Genomic DNA, 19138 nt, shown 5'->3' on the forward strand with positions numbered 1-19138 from the left:
TTTCTCAGTTTTGCTTATTGAATGAACATAATTCCAGTAAGAAGTGATTGAGAGGGATTCAGATCCATGCAGTTCAACTTCCCTTTTGATATGTTAATATTTAACTCGTGTTAATATTTGTCCAATCCACTAGTCATTTATCATCAAACATAAAGTAAAAGCAATGGAAAGTAATCATTGAGGTGGAATATGACAGGACTTTAATGACTGTGGTTACAGTTGGAAAATTGTTGTAGATATTTTGACACACCAACAAAAAACAATTATAAATAAAACAAGCGCAAGCTGATCAAATAATTACACTTTGTATGCATTTCATTTTTCTGAACTATGTGGTGTTCTTATAGTGCCTGACGTTTAGTGACACACTGGAGCTGCTGTTAAGTGAATTCACGAACAAGGTCATAAACACAGTGAACAGCAGAGGGTACTCCAGCACACACTGAATGTCAGGTTTCATTATCTCAGCTACTATAACGCACTCATTTATTTACTATTACCATGATAAGCATCTGCACAGTGGCTTTTGTCTCCTATTTTAATTGAAAATGAGACATCATTAATAAAAAGAAAGGTCAATGTAAAGTCCACTGGGCCTGAGCTGACATAAAGGAACATAAAATGGAGAAATACACCATCCCCTACAAATAACTCAAAGATAACTCCATGGCAAGTGCACAAGCTGGTGTTTGGGTAAGGATTCGGGTTACTCTGAAAAATCTAGGAGAAATATGTCAATTGGGTTAAAATAAATCATGCTCAGCGATACAAAAACATTAGCAAACAAAGGTGGCCTCTGAAGTAGTGAGCAACAATGAAAAGCTTCTAAGAAGAAGCTGCACCAACCCACATCTCTGTTTCCTGGAAACGCTTTGTTTGTGATGTCAGATTGTTTAACAACTCCAACTACTACGTAAAGGATACCCGTTTAGTGTTTCGTACTTGACGATGACAGACAGCACACTTCCTGTTGCAACAGCTCTGCAGAGAGCTGCTCATTCAGCTCATCGACCACACTGATGTCTATATTCATACTTGTAATCTATGCATGGAACGTAGTTTGTGTACATGAGCTGTAGCATGCTTGCAAAGCCACTGATAATACAACCTACTGGCTCTACTGTCAGTATTTCTAAGATGTCTCATATGGGTGAATTTATAGGATATCAGTGCTCCTTACTTTTCTACATTCCTGTGACTTTAACACAAAACTTAAAAACCACATGATTTAGAGAACTGTGGTTGTGTCTGCCTGCCATTTACCAAGAATCTCTTACTGAGAAAGATGAGCTAGATCTTTGCACATGTAACTGAAAAAGCATATGTTTGCCCGGAGCAGCATACCACAAAGGATTCTAATATAGGCCCAAATTCTTTCACAATCTAAATGTATTCATGAGATTGCAGAGGCTTATCAGCCACAGAAGTAAATAATTACATTGCATCACATAATTATTATTTTATCCCAGGTAAACCCACAGGGTAAATCTTTTATCTCTGAACAGGCAAATTTCTGCCCCAAGCTACAGTGGTTAGCCTCTCAGGTGAGGTAAAAACACGCCTGTGGACAGACAAGCATCCTTTAGCAGACTGAGGAATCCGGCAGGGGCTGAGCGAGTGAGACCTGTTCATCTTCTTCACGGCCGCTGTCCGGACTGATGAGCTTTTCATCGACTGCAACAAGCTGCCAGAGTTCAGTGAAGCTGGGGAAAATGATGGCAACCAGCAACTTAAGCCCTCCCCCTTGGCAGATGAAAGATCTGGGAAAGAATGAATTAAAAAATAAGAAAATGGCTCACATGTAGTCATTAAGATGCAGAGTTTCATATTTTGCACATATTTTCTGGTTAAGAAACAAAAACAAATAACTGATCTAAACCTGATGGAAGGTAAGCGGTTTGGTCAGCAGGTTGGCAGTCGTCGATGTCTAAACTTCGGCTGTTCCTAACAGCCTGGAGGGAGCGGAGGCTGGTACGCAGGGGCGACCTCGTCCTGCCTGGTGATGCTGCTGCTGCTGCAAAAAACACACTGAGCTCACACTGAGGTAGTATAACCTCTAGCATCTGCTGATGTTTTGGAGCTATTTTACAAAAAAAGTTTCTCAAATGAAATGTGGAAAATGCACGACATGTACCATAAGAGAAAATCAAAAATAGGAGTTCTGCCTTGTGTTTTACTCCTTCTTGTTATTTATTTTATATCTTGTTTGTACCTCACTGTCAACCTATGAAAAGCTGTCTGATGAACAGAAAGCTCTCAGCTTCAAAAACTGTTGAGACCATGTCACAAAGAAATAAAAAGAAAGAAGATCCTATCAGTCGTCTACAGTGAGTAAATCTCACTGTAATCCTTTCATAGCACAAGAAAATCAATCAGTATAAACATGCCTGACTTTGTGTACCTTGGTTCTGGGCGCGTTTAAGCAGCTTGAATTGGGTGACTTGTTGATGAAGTCTGGATGGTCTGGGACTGTGGCAGCACTCCTTAACTGCTGATATGGAAGAAGGTTCGGATTTATTTCCTGGAGTTGAGTAAGCAGTGTTTTCACCAGTGGTGTTAAACGAGGGTGGAAGCATCAATGGAGCCTCAGGGTTTCTCCTCTGTGAAGCAGTGGAAGGCATGGAGACAAAGTCCTGCCTCAAACCTGAAAAATATGTACATGTTATTGACTCTCAATCAAACCTTTAAGTAGCATGCTATATCACTACAAATATTTATTTTCTATACTCACTGGCTTCCTGCAGTTGAGCCATGATGCGGACATCTTGTAGCCTGTAGCTCTTTGTTACGACATCGAGGGAGATGCTTGGCTCACTGTGACCTGTGATTAATAAATTCATACATTGAAGACATGCACTTCAGTCTCTCAGTATTTAGGAGGAATACCTTTTTTTGTGTGTCTACTTTTCTGTGTGCACAAAATCCTCAGGAAATCAGGAAGTAACAATGTGGCTGTAATTACTGTACGTCATATATTGCATATACTGCTGAATTTTTGCAGCTTGTCAAATATACCCGAGTCACACTTGAGGAAGTTGTGCCTTGTCTTATCTCAATTATAACAACCACACCCCCAAAAGATACCCAAACAACCAAAATGAGATGAGGAATAGATAGAAAATGACCATAAAGTCTTACAGAGCAATACCAAAGCATAGACCCAATATGCAATACAAACAAACCACAAATTATATATGCATGCTGTCTATTTGCTTTATGTCTTTGTGTCTTAATCCTCTGACAGATTTTTAAGCTTCATCATTTTTTTTTCCACCAGCATATTCATCGCTTTAAGTCAGTTAACTCTGAGCTGACATAAACACACATCTGCATGTGAATATCCAGAATCTGCAGCAGGGAAGGGGACAATATTTTGTCAACTGGAAGCTTCCCACTTTCTGTTTATAGTTCATTCATAGTCCGAGTGCTACTGACCAATCACAGTTGAGTAGGTAAGGCTACAGGCAAGTCAACAGTCCCCGTGGAGACCAAAAGAGGGATCACATTTCAACAAAATGCAATCTTTTGAACAATCTGCAACTAACTGCACATTTATCATCTGATGACAAGCATTTTGTTTATTAGCTTTATTTTAAAAAAAATCTATCTTCACTGATGACCAGGACAGAAGAAAAAAATCCACAGTTGTCCCAAGAAGGTAAGTCGGCAGACTAGCTGATGGGTTACTAGGTTGTGTTTGCGCTTTTTTGTGCATGACCTGACACTGACACAACACAAGGCTGCACATGAAACAGACAGTTAGTTAACGAACTAAAACAACTGACATAAATTAAAGCTAACTTTATCCAAAGCTTATAAAAAAAACTACATCATGTGTAGCTGTGCTGGAGTGTAAAGGTCATCTGTGTGTGTAGAAAAGAATGTAAGATAATGACTCAGGTTTCATGGTTGAAGTTCAGAGTATAACTTTTTAAAAAAGATATTACCTGAACTGTCAGGTGTATTTGCTGCTGCACTGGCAGAGGTTTTATTCACAGAGGAGCCCACAGGGACACTGGCAGCATGATAGGAAACTGCAGGACGTTTGTGGAGCTCACGTCTTGATCCTGACAATACAAAAAGTGAATGCCATTAAAGGAATCCTCTTTTATATCAAGGATATTTGTAAGATAATGAGTGGGTGAGTGAGTCTGTAGCGCTTGCTTGCCTTGATCCAGCATTTTTATCAGTGCACGGCATGCAGCTTCCATCTCAGGGCTGGGATTATCAAGAACATGTCGACACCATTTAAAAGCAGATTCCTTTTTCTCTACAGACAAATGCTTCCTTGGAGACTCGTATAGCCTGTGAGGAATAAGACGTTACGACTATGTAAAGAAGAGATCTGTTCAGAAGAGCTTTTAATACTGAAGAGTGCTCAGATTGAACTGTCCTGAAAAGCAGCCACCTCAAAGTCTTTAACGTCTCTTTAGAAGTGCACAAATTCAGGTTCATGTCTCTGTCATAACTCAGACTAGAAACAAGCTAAATAAAATGAAATACTTCTACATCACAAGCTGCACTGTCAGAGAATATCACTGTACATCTGATGGCATTTACCAGCTCTCCTCATCCTGCTCTTCATCCGCTATGTCAAGGATTTCCACCAGGTCCAAAGCAGTCTCTTCTTCCTGCAACTCTTCACTGTCCCAAGAGTGTTTTTCACAGCTATAATTGTGCAACATCCTGCTGGTAGCACAGTAAGGCAAGGGTGGATTGCACCCAGATTTCAAACTGTCCAGTCTTATTCTAGCATCCATAGCAAAAGACCCACTGCTACAGCTTTTCACTCTTGCCGGTTCAATATCGGCCCAGATGTTGCAGTATGCATCTGATTTACCCTGCGGCCACATACAGCTGCTTTTCAAATCACTAAAGAGAAAGTGGTGGTTCACACTTGTAGGTGGTAAATAGTATTGGCTCCAATCGCTCATCGTATGGTCCTGGAGTTCCATTTTCTGTGTGAAATCTTCAAATCTGCGTCTTTGAGCTCTCGTCCACTCTTACTCCTCCTTAATGAGGGTAGCTTCCAAACCGGGCTCTCACAACACCAGGCTAAAGGTTGGTTTAAACACAACTCTTTTTAAAAATTGTTCTACACATACAGCAACTGTAGCTTGACTTTACCTTCTGCTGACCCAGATTTACTGAGTGGAGCTGTTAAGTATAGACACGCAACAGATTGGATGGATTTAGGAAAGCATCACGAGCTTATGTGGATTAGAATCCACGAGGTGGCATTCAGGATCACACCATCAAGACTTACATGTGCGGGCAAAAAGATGCTGTAACTATTTCTGTGATTTCTCAGATGAGCGCAACACTACTTCACAGGAAAGATGTCCTCTCTGTGTGGTCATTACAGCTGTATATACTGTGCTGTTGCTACTGCTGAATGTTTGCAGTTAACAGCTGATCAAATGTACCTGAGTCACGGTAGAGAAAGTTGTGTTGAAAAGGGTGGTCAGATGCTCTCTTTTGTGCAGACAGATTAATAAGAAGGTTTGGGGTTTCCCTTACAACCATGTGAAGATCAATAACTCTCACTTACACTTGTGCATTTTTATGCAGTATGTTTGCAGAAGGCTAAGCCTTTTAGGAACATAAACCAACATCTAACTTTTTTTTAAAAAGAAGCAATAATGCAAATTTAGTAGCTCCACAACATCTGCCCTATAATAAATTTAACTAATGATCCTAGTATTTAAATAAAAAAAGACAAGAAAACAAAAGAATTATAAACCTGATTAAAGTGGAAAATCATATTGAATCCATTCCAAATTTATCTTCAGTCAATCACATACAGAAAGGTTCAAATTCTCTTATCATTGTTCGGTGTGATTAGGTGTGACATAAGTAGGCTATGTGAACAGTACAGGTGGGGCACATAAGCTCGTTTGTTGAGAAATAGTTCCAGCATGTTACGCCCCTGTGATTACAACTTGTTGATTCAACTTTTACAGTTTTACACTCAACTTTGGGGAGCAAGCCAGTAAAGAAGTTTCCTCCTGCCAAACTATGACGTCGCTGATAGCTGGCAAGAACTGGCAGGTTCACTTCGGCAAATCTGCTACATTTAACACTGATTTTTTTGTGCTATGGTTGGGTTAAGGGCAAGATCCAACCAAAATCCACCCAAGATTCAACCAAAGGCAAGATGTGGGATTAAGCAGGGTCAAGGCTAACTGGATTAAGTTGGCCTTCACCCTACTTTAAATTGCAGTTTATCACTTGTATCTAGAGAAATAGTCCAGATGTCATTATTTACCTTGATGAGCGACCGTGGTTCAGGGGGTTGGGAAGCTCATCTTGTAACCGGTTGCCGGTTCGATCCCCAGCTCTATCTGTCCTGGTTGTTGTGTCCTTGGGCAGGACACTTCACCCTACCGCCTACTGGTGTTGGCCAGAGGGGCCGATGGTGCGATATGGTAGCCTTGCTTCTGTCAGTCTGCCCCAGGGCAGGCTACAACAGTGGTTTGCCTTCACCAGTGTGTAAATGTGAGAGTGAATCAATAGTGGAATTGTAAAGGGCTTTGAGTGTCTAGAAAAGCGCTATATAAATGCAATCCATTATTGATGATAATTTTAATTAAATACAGTGGATTTTGTATTAATACAACTTTATTTTTATTTTTTTTAACTTTTATTTAGGTAGCTAAATAATTTAGGTGTATATCTGTACAACAAAGTAAAATGGGTGTGAGTGGAAAAGAACCAAAGAATTTTAAACATACTACCAGGCCTGAGTTGCTTTCTTATATTCTTCACTCAGAATTAAGTCAGTATTTTGGTGACTTTTAAGTTACACGTTGATGATGTACTTTGAAGGTGAGGTGTGAAACAAATGCAAATGAAGAACATAACATGACGAAATTAACATTATAAGTTGTTGTGTCTGCAAAGTTTCATTCAGTTTGGCACATCTTTTAAGGAGGACATAGGGTATATACACACACCATACATGTAGTAACATTGTCTTTTTTTCACTAATTTCAGTGAACCACCCTATTGAATAGCCCCAAAAGCGACGTACAGCTGTGTTTTTGAGGGTGAACTGAGAAGCACAGTAATTATCAGGTTAAATCTATTGTCCTTATAGTTTCTAAAATTCAATCAATTTTACAAAGCATTTTTGTTGATAAGTGTCCCAGTCCAGTCTATTCTCCTAAATTACCCATTTGGGTACAGTTATTTATTCTCGACAATATCACAACCCATGTGTGGCACATAGGTGAAGATTACTTATGGAGTTTAGCATTAATTACATGTTAAATCAGACCAGTTGAGCAAGACTAAACCATAGTCACATAGACCCCCACACCACACAATAAGTATCATATCAACCTCTTGAAACCAACTCCTGCTGTTGGTCTGGTTCTTTGGGTTCATTAGCCTGCACTGGTAATAAAAACAGCCCTACTCCTGATGGCAGCTCAATATCACACAGACATGTCAACTCTGAAAATCTATTAGATTAAAAACACAACACACATATGGTTTCTAATCAGTAATTTAAATAAGGGTTAGGGGTATAAATATGTGCCCTGCTTGTTGGATTAACTGAGCAAAAGAACCTGGTAGCTCGTAAAAAAAACCCAAAACCCTGTATATTGCAGAAACTTACATACAGATAAATAAAAACTTAGCAGATATAACGTAACCTTGTGTTAGCATCTCTCATTAACTGTGTGTGGCAGGAGGCTTTCATGTGCTGCTACTCTTAGCAAGAAAGAGACATTTATGAAAATTGGACAAAATAAACTTTTTTTTTGTGCCACACTAAAGAAAAATAAATGTTTTAACTGATGTATTTAAGGACCAGAATCATGTTTGTGTGCAGCTAATACTATGTAAGCGAGCCTTATGTTGATTCATTGATTTCAAAGTAGGGTTTTTTTTTAAGTATACATCTTTAACTTGGTCTCTGTTGGTGGGCTGCAGGTGCACACAGAGGTGAGGACAACCTTTGACGGTATCTGTCAGACACGCTCAGGGCGTACACTGCAGAAAACTCAAATTAATGTAAAGGACATGTAAAACAAAGCACCGAAACACTAGCATAGCTATCGATACTCCTTCAGTTCCCGCCCAAAGGTACAGGAGAAGGAGTAGGAGGTGTCTTCCTCCTGGATAAAGCTGCACCTGCGCCCTGCCTCCTGTCTCCTCGTCACCTCACCGCCCACCGGTTTGTTTCCTGCTCGTCACTCAGTTGTTGTGTCTGAGCTACAGCGCTTCTTTTTCAACTTCAGCCACCACATCATGGAGTCCTAAAAAACGCTTTCCCCTGTGAAATGCGGAGTGACGAGTGACAAACCGGACAGCGAAGGGCCACCTCTGTCGGGAGGGAGAGTGGGGGAAAATGCAGGACACAACCGGCAAAGCAGCCTCCGGGAACCCGGCTGGAGACAGCGGCGCAACCGCAGAGCAGGTAGGAGCAATGCAACTTTGTTATTCTGGCTTTCACCGCATCATACAGGACTCTGTGCAGGTGTAAGACACATGCCAGCGTCCTGATGTAACTCCAGAAGCCCATTACGACTTTACGAGCAGTTCAATGTCACCAACGGGCGCTTTCAGTTGTCAGATGAGGCGGTCCAACCTGTCCGCCTGCATTGCTCTCAGGCTTTTCCTCTTCGTCTGCAGCAGATAAAGCCCTTGCCTCGGTTCAGTTGTTCAGCAGTTGTGTTTACCTTAACTTTTCCCCGCTGTGTACATCACACATGCACAATGAGTACTCAGCTAGAAAGACTGGTTCAATAGTGGAGCAAATGTGTAGAAACGGGAAATAAAACGATTCGTTTCCCTCTGAGGTGTGGCTGTGGTATATTAAGTGACTGTGAGGGTGCTCTTTAAATCTCAATGGGACAACTTATAAAATATATCTGGATTTTAATCGTCGAAGAATAGTAATCACCACAAGAAACAAGAGTAACTGTAACCTTAAAGAAGTTTTGTTTTGTTTTTTGACCAACAGATTTTACCATGTGCATCAGATTGTCCACATCATATCTGTTTGATGAAGTGTGTAAAAGCCAGTCATACAAAATATCTCAGACATGCTACATTATGGGCTCAAAAGTTGTAATGTTGTTTAATTCAAACGAAAAAATACAAATACAAAATAAAAAAAAAAATACAAAAAACTGCTTGATGGTGTCAATAAATGTTTTTAAGTACAAAAAGGAGTAGATGGAAGTTTAACACTTATCAAGACCTACTCCCCTTATGTAAAAATAACAAAAAAATTTATAATACTAGCTAAACTTTAAACAGGCCTTGTACATTCTCAGTAGCTATAGAAACGTGCACATAATGATGATAAATGACAATGGTAATATCCAGATAAGAGCGTGAGAACTCAACTGAGCAACTTCTTTTACAGAAGCAAGTCATCCTCATGTTCATGCAGTTTGTTTGTTTGTTTTTATACAATAATACATTGGCGTTCAATGTGTTTAAAAATGGGGGGGGGGACGTGAACTATATAACAATGCAGTAACAATGCTTAAAGCAGAAGCCCTGTTGTTATCTTCATCAGACTTCCTCCCTGTGTGTGCGGACATCAAAACCAGTTCCTCCTTTGTTTAGAGGTAGATGGTGCGCAGGAAGGAAGAGGAACAGGAAGCAATAGATCAGTGGACGGTTTTAAGGAGATAGAAAAGTTAAACCACACGCTAAGTGTGTGTGCCTGTTCTTGGTTTTTGTACTCGACTGTGTAATCCACAAACTGCAAACAAACCTTGTCAGGCAAAAGCAAACAGAACAGTCAGTCACAGTCAGTTCCTCATATGTATTTACATCAGAGTTACCATGTATTTCCCGTCTCATTTCAACATCCTAACAATGTAATTTGTTGTTGTTGTTGTTGTTGTTGTTGTTGTTGTTGTTTTTAGAATAAAGTACATATGAATGGAAATACAGTCACACAAAATGGTTTCAACCCGCCAAGTACACCTACACCACATCCACAGTCTGAATGCCAACTACCTACTCCAACACCGATTGTCCAGAGGGAGCAGTGGGGTGGAAAGTATGAGTTCCTGCTCTCCTGCATTGGATACTGCGTGGGACTGGGAAACGTGTGGAGGTTCCCCTACCTTTGTTACCGCAATGGGGGAGGTGAGTGGTCCATAGTCAAATGCTTGTCGTGCGTGCGTGCACGTGTGTGTGTGTGTGTGTGTGTGTGTGTGTGTGTGTGTGTGTGTGTGTGTGTGTGTGTGTGTGTGTGTGTGTGTGTGTTAATCATTGTTTGTAACACTCATTTGTGCATGAGGCACTCTTTGCCCTGCCCTTGGGTGTGTGTGCTTCTCATCATGCTGATTTATTTGGCACACTCTTTCCAGAGCACACCATGACAGCCTCTGGAAAGACCGAGGAGAGTGGGAACTACATCACAAAGCATTCACTAATCCTCTAAGTAGAGACAATGTTTTTCCTCGATTACACGCCAGAAATGGGGTTTACTTTTTGATCCCAGCCTTAAGTAATACACATCTCTTTTTGAAAAGCGTACATGTTGCAGCTTGTCTGACAGTAAAGTCCGATAGATTATGTCTATATTGCATTTTTATAAGTTAGCCTGCTACTACAGGCTGCCTGCATCCACAAACCAAGTCGTTTTTATTGAGTCATCTCCCTCCCTTCATTAAAGAGGCCTGTTTCTAATCTTCACAGGTGTCTTTCTCATCCCCTATTTCATCATGCTTATTGTTACGGGTGTTCCGCTCTTCCTCATGGAGCTGAGTTTAGGCCAGTATGGAGCAGCCGGCCCGATCACTGTGTGGAAATGCTGCCCTCTGCTCAAAGGTAATGACCTCCTATTGCAGGAATTTTTTGTAAGTAATTACAGAAAGCAGAAGCAAATCGGTGGAAAGACTTCGGAAACTTTAGCATGGTGTCTGCATGGTGATTTCATACTGGGGGTACTTTATTCCAGTTAGTTAGAACAAAATATTTGACCACAGTTATGCAGCATTTCTGTTTGAATTTGAAGGATTTGTGTGGGCAGAATCTCCGATTGACGTCAAAATGCCAGCGTCACCAGTCAGACCAGACATTATAGTTCATGCAAATAGCTGCTGAGTGACTCAAAACAAATTGCTGCCTCACTTCTTATGGCTTACCTTAAAATGCCTGGCTTCTCAGAAACTAATTTTAACCCTGTAAGAAATGTCTTACCTGTGCTAGGGAGTGGTCATGCCAGCAGGCTTATTTAAGAGAAAGGTGAGACGGAGTTCCTCATAAAAGGAAAAAGGAAGTGAACATTTTTATGTTAGCAAGAATAACACTGGCTGTCAGCAATAGTGCGATCAAGGGTGATAAACTCTGCAGTGATTGTTAAATGTCACTATTATTTCTTTTTGCCAGTTTAAGCACCATTTTCTGAAACTAATGTATTACATACAGTTTGCCTTATACAGTAGAACATTTGCTTTTGTCTGAGGTACTCATGTCCCTCTCTGTGTTTTTACACAGGGATTGGGATTGGGATGCTGTGTGTGTCCACACTGGTGTGTCTCTACTATAACGTTATTATAGCGTGGACATTTTACTACCTGGGCAGCTCATTCCAGAGCCCTCTGCCCTGGTCCTGTGAGGCCCTCGCCAATGCAACTATCTGTAGTGGTAACATCACTGCCAATAACTCCACTGGTAAAGTCCTCACCCCGACAGAAATCTTCTGGAAGTAAGTGCTTTATTTGGATGGTCATTTTACATAAATGAATAAATCAGTGTTGTTTTTAAGGTTGTACATTATATGAAATGTTTTACTAAAAGAAAAAAGTAATGCATAGCAAGGGTTTAATTTGCAAAGTATTTTTTTTAAACTTATATACTATGGCTGCATCAAAATGACAGCAATGCAAAGGCACTGGTATGTCTCTAAGCCACACCCAAGTGACACATTTGATGGTTTTAGCCAACTGTGTCTTAACAATTGGGTGAGAAAAAAACATACGAGAGGCTTTGAACAAATCTGAAATGGCAGCAGGAGCTTTAACTAATCAAATTGCATCAAAACAAAGTGACAAGAATTGTTCTCATTCAAGTCTACTCATTTTAAATTTCTCATACAATTATTTAGGTAATTATAAACCTTGCTGAAGTACTTGCTCAAAATGACTCGACACTTGATCCCTGTCAACTGTTTTTTAGTACTTCACAGCAACACAGTGTTATTACAGAATACATAAGAGTTTCAGTACAGAGCAGTTGTCTGTACAGATAACCACAGCAGTCCGTGGGACACGGTGAATGAATCCCAGAGGCTTTGCACATCATCATTACAAAAAGCACTGTGTTCATGATTTATCCTTTTAGTCAAAATGCATAATATCACAAGAGCTTTCTTTCATTTTAAGGTGTATAGCCTTATGGGTGGTAATGCAGTCAGTATTTTATTACACTTTACTGCATGCAGGGGGCCAGAGCTTTTCTGAGCTGTCAAAGAGTGAGGAGATGAGGTGCAGCCTGGACAGGTTGCTAGTCTGTCACAGGGCCAACACAGACGGACAGACAACCATTCATACTCTCCTGTGGGCAATTTAATCCCCAATTAACCTACCCCCACTAACTGCATGTCTATAGACTATGGCAGAAAGCTGGAGTACCTTGAGAGAGCCCACGCCAACATGGAGAGACCATTCAAACTCCACACAGAAAGGCCCTAGCCATCGTACTATGCCTTTAGTCAAATTCAATTTGGTTCAATTTTATTTAAGTGAATTCAAAAAATAAAAGAAATCTGAATATTACAGGCATTGTAGTAGACAAAGAGTGCCACAGAAACTGAATTTCACTTCTCTTACTCCCTTGTAGGACATATGGAATGTTTTAGCGTCCAGGACGATGTCATCATAGAAATCCAGACCAACAGCTGTGCCTTGTTTATATAGTTAATGTCTAATAGGTGCTTGTTTGCATAGTTGCCTCACAGCAAAAATGTTTAAATCCAGCATGGAGCTTTTCTGTGTAGAGTCGGCATGTTCTCCTCAACTTCCTCCTACAGTTAGGCTAATTAGTGATTCTAAATTACCCATAAGTGCAAACGCCTGTCTCTCTCTGTTAGCCCTGTGACAGCCCTGTGTATCCTGCCTCTTTCTGATAGCTGGGATAGGCTCCACCCCCCACACAACTCTGAATTGGATAAGTGGGAGAAAACAGATGCGTAATATGTGTGGTCATATTTGTGCTATTTCATCTTGTAGTAAGCAAGTCCTGGGTGTAGTAAACAGTGAGGGCCTTCACGATCCAGGCCCTGTGCGGTGGCCCCTGGCCCTGTGTCTACTCGCAGCGTGGATCATCATCTTCCTGTGCATGCTCAAGGGCATCCGCAGTTCTGGCAAGGTGACGCAACACAATGTTCTTATTGTCAGTGCAGATACAAACTCTTGCGTGGCCTCTGCTCGTATATCTTGCTGGCCTCATGTGTGTCCTTGCTGTCTTTGCTTTCAGGTGGTTTATGTGACGGCTACCTTCCCGTACTTTGTGCTCATTGTTTTGATCATCAGAGGGGCCACACTGGAGGGCTCTCTCCAGGGCGTCGCCTTCTACCTCACACCAGACTGGAGCCGCTTGGCTAACGCACAGGTAGATTTGATGGGACAATGGTAGTTGGTGAACACAGTGTATTGATGCTGCTTTAAAATAACTGCAGATATTTGTGTGTGTGTGTGTGTGTGTGTGTGTGTGTGTGTGTGTGTGTGTGTGTGTGTGTGTGTGTGTGTGTGTGTGTGTGTGTGTGTGTGTGTGTGTGTGTTGTGTTGCAGGTTTGGAATGACGCAGCCTCACAGATCTTCTACTCATTAGGTATTGGTGTCGGGGGGCTGCTCTCTATGGCCTCTTACAATAAGTTTGACAACAATGTCATCCGGTGAGTTTGGGCTCTGTTCTTTTGTTTTGTCATTTGTTTACTTGTTTTTCATGGCTCTGGTAATCATGGTTTGATTTTTGTGTTTGTTTGTTTTCAGGGACACTATAGTTATCACCACAGGAAACTGTTGCACCAGCTTCTTTGCTGGATTTGCTATATTCTCAGTCCTGGGTCACATGGCATACAGGAAGGGCGTTCCTGTGGGAGAAGTGGCAGATACTGGTAGTTTACCTATTTGGCTTCTATAACACAGACAGCAACAATTAATTACTTATATCACGCTTTTTGAAATGCAATTTTTTCTGTTTACCTTCAGGCCCTGGGTTAGCCTTTGTTGCTTACCCAGAAGCCCTTGCACTGCTGCCAGGCTCGGTGTTCTGGTCAATTATGTTCTTCCTCATGCTCTTTATGCTGGGAGTTGATACCCTGGTAAGGCTGCACTCTATACAAAGATAGCAGCATAAATATAGGTCTAACATACGGATACCACCTATTAATGTTTTACACCTTCTTAATGCTTCACAGTTTGGAAACATGGAGGGCATCACTACGGCCGTGCTGGATGAGTTTCCTCACCTCCGTGGAAACCCACTGCAAAAGTCCTTATTCTTGGGTGCTTTGTGTTTTTTCTTCTACCTGATGGGCCTCCTGTTAGTCACTGATGTGAGTATGTTTGTTTTCAATGAGGAGTCTGACGTGTCTGCATGCTTCATATGATCAGAAAGAGTCACATTTCCCATGCTGTCTGTCTATACAGGGAGGAATTTACTGGTTCACTCTCATTGACTCCTTCAGCACTAGTTTCGGCCTCATCATCATCACCCTCTTCATGTGCATTGGCATCTCCTTTTTCTATGGTATCTCATCTCACAGCCCTCATATTCACAATAAACTCCTTTAACCATGTCACTCCTTTTTTGATCATTTCAGTGACTGACTTGCTGTATGGCAAGTTTGTTTGTTTTCCCGCATTTTATTTTTTGAATAGAACATTGATCATATTTTTTTTACATTCTGTTTTCTTGGTTGAATGATGAGTTTTTTTTTTTTTTAATGATCTTCCTTGTATTTGAATGTTTGTTTGTTTTTTCTAATTTGTTTTTTATTAGGCGTCAACCAGTTTTGTCAAGACATTTTGGATATGATTCGCCACTGCCCTCCCTGGTGTGGCAAAGTGCTGATTTACTTCAAAGCATGCTGGGTTTTCTGCACTCCGTTTCTTCTACTGGTGAGTTTACACTTGAACTGATATCGATATTGGTTGTTAGTAGATAACAACAGCACTGGTGACGGCTAACAAATGCTTGTGAAAATATCTCTCTAATAAATCGAAGAATCTTTGCATGCAGGTCTCAGTGTGCCTGGCTGTTTCTTGCTTTTCTTTGCATCCCTTCACCCAAAAGTTCAGACTTAGCAGGACTATTGTGAGATGTCTGATCAAATGCAGTGTTGAGGTTGTTGTTTTCTGCTAGCTTTCACAGCTCTAGCACAACTTTCTGTCTCCCGTTCACCACAGGATCCATATGTTTGATTTGGCACAGATTTTATGGCACATGCCCTTCCTCACCCCACCTTTCCATTTACCCAGTCTAGGGACCAACACTTGGAGTACACTAGCTTTTGAGTCCATGAGGTGTGGTTTGTGACTCCTCTTGGTCTTTAAGTGGGAATCTCTGTGCATAAGGTGAATGTGTCCGTCATGAGGCATTTAGAGAAAGTCTGTAAATTGTAGCCACAGTAGATAACCCTTGTTGTGCACAACCTAATAGACAACGTACAAGTTTTGATATTCTTTTTAATTACATTTTTTTAAGGTGGCTGACTTCAAGTCCAGAAGCTATAAAGCTGCTTTATCTTAAATGTTTTACATTCTGTGATCTAAATGATATGCTTGTTGATTTGTATCATTTTAAAACCAAATTCCTCCCTTTGTTATTTATGCTGCTGCTTCTAAAGCATGAACTTGGCATCCAGCGGGTAAATCTATTAGCATCTGCATTCAAGTGTACCAGTGAACCTTTAGTAAAAGCGCGAAAGAGAGTTCATAGTGTCCTATTAAATGACTGAAGGGTTTGACTCAGAAACTAACAAAGGAACTAAAATGACATCACTCATTTGAAAGCATCAGCTGCCCACTGTGCTGACATCTTTGGGGCAGGTAAATAATTGAAGAGGAGAAACTGGAATTCGATCTGCAGTTTTTCTGTGCCGGCCCTCCTCTCTGCTTCTTTTTGTGTTGAGATGAAATGATCCTCTGCTCACTCTGTGCTTTTCCCGTTGCATAGTTCATCCTGACATACATCTTCATTGAGATGTACAGAACGTCACTCCACTACGGCGACTATGTGTATCCACTGTGGGGTAAAGCCTTAGGTGTGTGCATGGGGGCCACCTGCTGTTTACAGATCCTCATCTGGGCTATCGTCGCCATCACCAAAGAAACTGGAACACTGAAAGAAGTCAGTATCACCACTCATTAACGTACACTACTGTCACAGTAGCAGTCTTAAGTGGGTTTGTGATTATCTCTGGCTTTCTCTCTCTCTTTGTTTTGACAGCGTTTCCAGAAATCAATCCGACCACTAAATTCCTGGAGGCAAAATACCCTGAACAGCACCATGAGAGCAGAGGAGCACATAGAGCCTGAGCAAGTGGATGCCCCGTACACAGTCACGCTCACAGACATGGACATTACTGCGATGACGTGGGACATGGGAAGCCAGGCATAAGTGAACAGAGCATTTGTGATTACACCATGATGAGCAGACTTTGCTCTAAACAGATGGAGGAATTTACTATTTTGTTACTGGCTGAGGTTCAGCTCTGGAGGCTATGCTCGCTCACACTGTGTCCTGTGTCAGGGCAGTATCGAATGCCTGCTATATTTATACTATTATGTACATAAATATAGATTTTTGAAATTCTTTTTCACTGCTTAGAATGTAAGGTTACGAGGTTTTAGAGGAAGCTTGGATTATCATATATATGCAGGATTTCATGAGAATGCGTCAATGAAGATGATGTTGCAATGTATATGCTGAACTTATTTATTATTATTATAGTAGCACAGTGCAATGAACTTCTACTGACAGTTGCCAGCAGCTGTTGTCCAAGGAGGAAAATAACTTTGTGACTGTTACCCTTCATGCCACTGATGGAACCAGAGAAGTGACCACGAATCATCATGCTTTCAGACTAAATGGCGTTGAAACATAGCTGCACTGAAGCAAGAATATTTTAAATTCCCTTTTAAAATGAATGATTGCGAAAATGTTTGGTAAAATAAATACATTATTTATACAATATGTTGCCAAATGAACTATTTCTCATGGTATTGTCTGTATTTCAATGCAAGAAGACTCCTGACTCTGACCATTTGCATTTCAAATAACCAGGTTCCCGCAGTTACGCAGAAGATGTAGTGTTTGCGTCATGTCTAGTGAAAACTTGTCTTTGCACATCTAAGTACAACCGAGTAACAACTAAATACTAAAATAGTACTGTAGATAGATTTCACATATATCAAAGTTGGTTATCTTTTGGGAAAAAAAATCAAATGGCATTGTTAAAGTTGATGCTTGTTTTTTTTTTCTCTTAATTTCGCTGAATTCGACAGTCGTTTACTCTCACTTTTATTTTTAGTTGTGTTTTTTGTTTGTTTTTTAAGTGGAAAGCTAATTAAGTCATTTGAGTTAAATGTAATCTGGACATGCTTATTGTTGGAGTTTTAAATTTGCCCCCATTTGCAACAACCTTCTGTGTTGTAAAGTTGATGACTGTAACATCAGAACATACAGGGTAGAAATTACATGTAGACCCTTTAGTGTTCATCTGTTTAAGAGGGCTCACAGAACCGGTCTTCTCAGATTAAGCATTTAAAGCCTGAACCATGAAATAATTGCCAAGAAATTACTTTTTTTTTTTTTTTTTTCTTTTTGGAAAATGTGCAATTGCTTATTTAAGTTTCTGAAGTTGAAAACAAAAACAAGTATAAATTTGCAGGTTTTAGTTTTCATTTGTATCAAGCTTTTTTGCAAGCTATTGCTTAAAAATGTATTGTGCAATTTGCCTAGTACGTAAATTATGCGTTTTTAATCCCTTTCTGAATTTCAGAATTGCAAAATAAATATCATCACAAGAGGGTTTTTATTATTATTTATTCTTTTCTTGCAGAATCTCTTCATAAACCTTTACATAAACATTTAAGAACATTTTTCGTCAGTTCCTTTTGCTTATAGTATTTTTTTTTTTATAGTGTCCAATTAAAAACTATTTGAAGCTATGGGATGAGTATATATAGCCCATAACAGTTCAACTTAACTTAATGAGAAGAATTAGTGTGATCACAGAGGCCAGTCATGTGGTAGTCTGCCTCTTAACAACACACATTCATTGGCCACTTTGTTAGGTACAGCTGTTCAACTACTTATTAGTTACCGGTATATGGCAGCCACTTGATGTGTTCAGGCATGTAATCATGGTCAAGATGACCTGATAATTTTAAACCACACATCAGAATGGGAAGTAAAGATGATTTAAGAGAACTGAGTGTGGTTGTTGTTGCCAGGCAGACTGGTCTCTGTACTTCAGAAACTGCTGATCTACTGCGATTTTTAGACCCAAACATCTCTAGGGTTTACAGAGAACGAAAGCATGGATCCATCCTGTCTTGTTTTAATGGTTCAGCATGCAGTGGTGATCTAATGGTGTGAGGGAAATTTTCTTGGCACACTTTGAGCCCCTTAGTACCAATTAAGCAGCATTCAAATTGTACCACAGTGTGTTGCTGCTGACCATGACCAACCCTTTATGACTACCTTAGGATAGGTTCTTCCAACAGGATGATGTGCCATATCACAAAACTCAGATAATTTCAAATTAGTTTCTTGAACATGACTGCAAGTTCAGTGTAGTCAAATGGCCTCCACAGTCACCATGTTGTGGGTGGAAGATTTGCATCGTGGCACTGTAACAGAAAAATATGCTGCATTTGTGAGATGTGGTCATATAAGTATGGTTAAAAATCTCTGAGAAATGTTTCCAGCACCTTGCTGCATCTGTGTCACACAAAGTAGTAGTAGTAGTAGTAGTGTGCAATACTGCAAATTTTGGTATCAATCCAATAACGAGTATATACAGGGCCAGTATTGCAATAGATAGCAATACCAATACTTTTAACCTATAAAGACAGGCTATAAATAAAGTAGATGTGACTGTCCACGCAAAAAAGGTTTAGACATTTTTCACAGTGTATGTTTGACACGT

General features: G+C 40.3%; 2 protein-coding genes across 3 annotated transcripts; one reads left to right on the forward strand and one right to left on the reverse strand.

Moving 5' to 3' along the window:
• On the reverse strand, positions 1 to 6350 carry LOC120734167 (SLAIN motif-containing protein-like). 2 transcript variants are annotated; one of them, XR_005695976.1, is made up of 6 exons: positions 4561 to 6350; positions 3948 to 4305; positions 2732 to 2821; positions 2402 to 2644; positions 1880 to 2011; positions 1 to 1760 (listed from the first exon to the last, which is right to left on the reverse strand). XR_005695976.1 is itself a non-coding variant. In XM_040032780.1 (6 exons), exons 3-6 carry the CDS (start codon positions 2751 to 2753, stop codon positions 1492 to 1494), a joined length of 669 nt encoding a protein of 222 aa, XP_039888714.1. In that variant the 5' UTR covers positions 2754 to 2821; positions 3948 to 4305; positions 4561 to 6350; the 3' UTR covers positions 1 to 1491. The 2 variants fall into 2 exon arrangements, 1 of the variants encoding a protein (XP_039888714.1); XM_040032780.1 differs by having other exon boundaries at positions 1880 to 2014.
• Positions 6351 to 8140: 1790 nt separating this feature from the next.
• Positions 8141 to 17446, forward strand: slc6a7 (solute carrier family 6 member 7). Its single transcript, XM_040032777.1, has 14 exons — positions 8141 to 8428; positions 9894 to 10119; positions 10675 to 10806; positions 11476 to 11686; positions 13209 to 13347; positions 13456 to 13590; positions 13770 to 13873; positions 13971 to 14095; positions 14190 to 14302; positions 14399 to 14536; positions 14631 to 14730; positions 14983 to 15101; positions 16159 to 16332; positions 16432 to 17446. The coding sequence occupies exons 1-14, from the start codon at positions 8360 to 8362 to the stop codon at positions 16600 to 16602; spliced, it is 1956 nt and encodes a 651-aa protein (XP_039888711.1). The 5' UTR covers positions 8141 to 8359; the 3' UTR covers positions 16603 to 17446.
• Positions 17447 to 19138: the final 1692 nt, after the last annotated feature.

This window comes from Simochromis diagramma, unplaced genomic scaffold (assembly GCF_900408965.1).
Source record: "Simochromis diagramma unplaced genomic scaffold, fSimDia1.1 OVJJ01000216.1, whole genome shotgun sequence".
Classification (NCBI taxonomy): Eukaryota; Metazoa; Chordata; class Actinopteri; order Cichliformes; family Cichlidae; genus Simochromis; species Simochromis diagramma.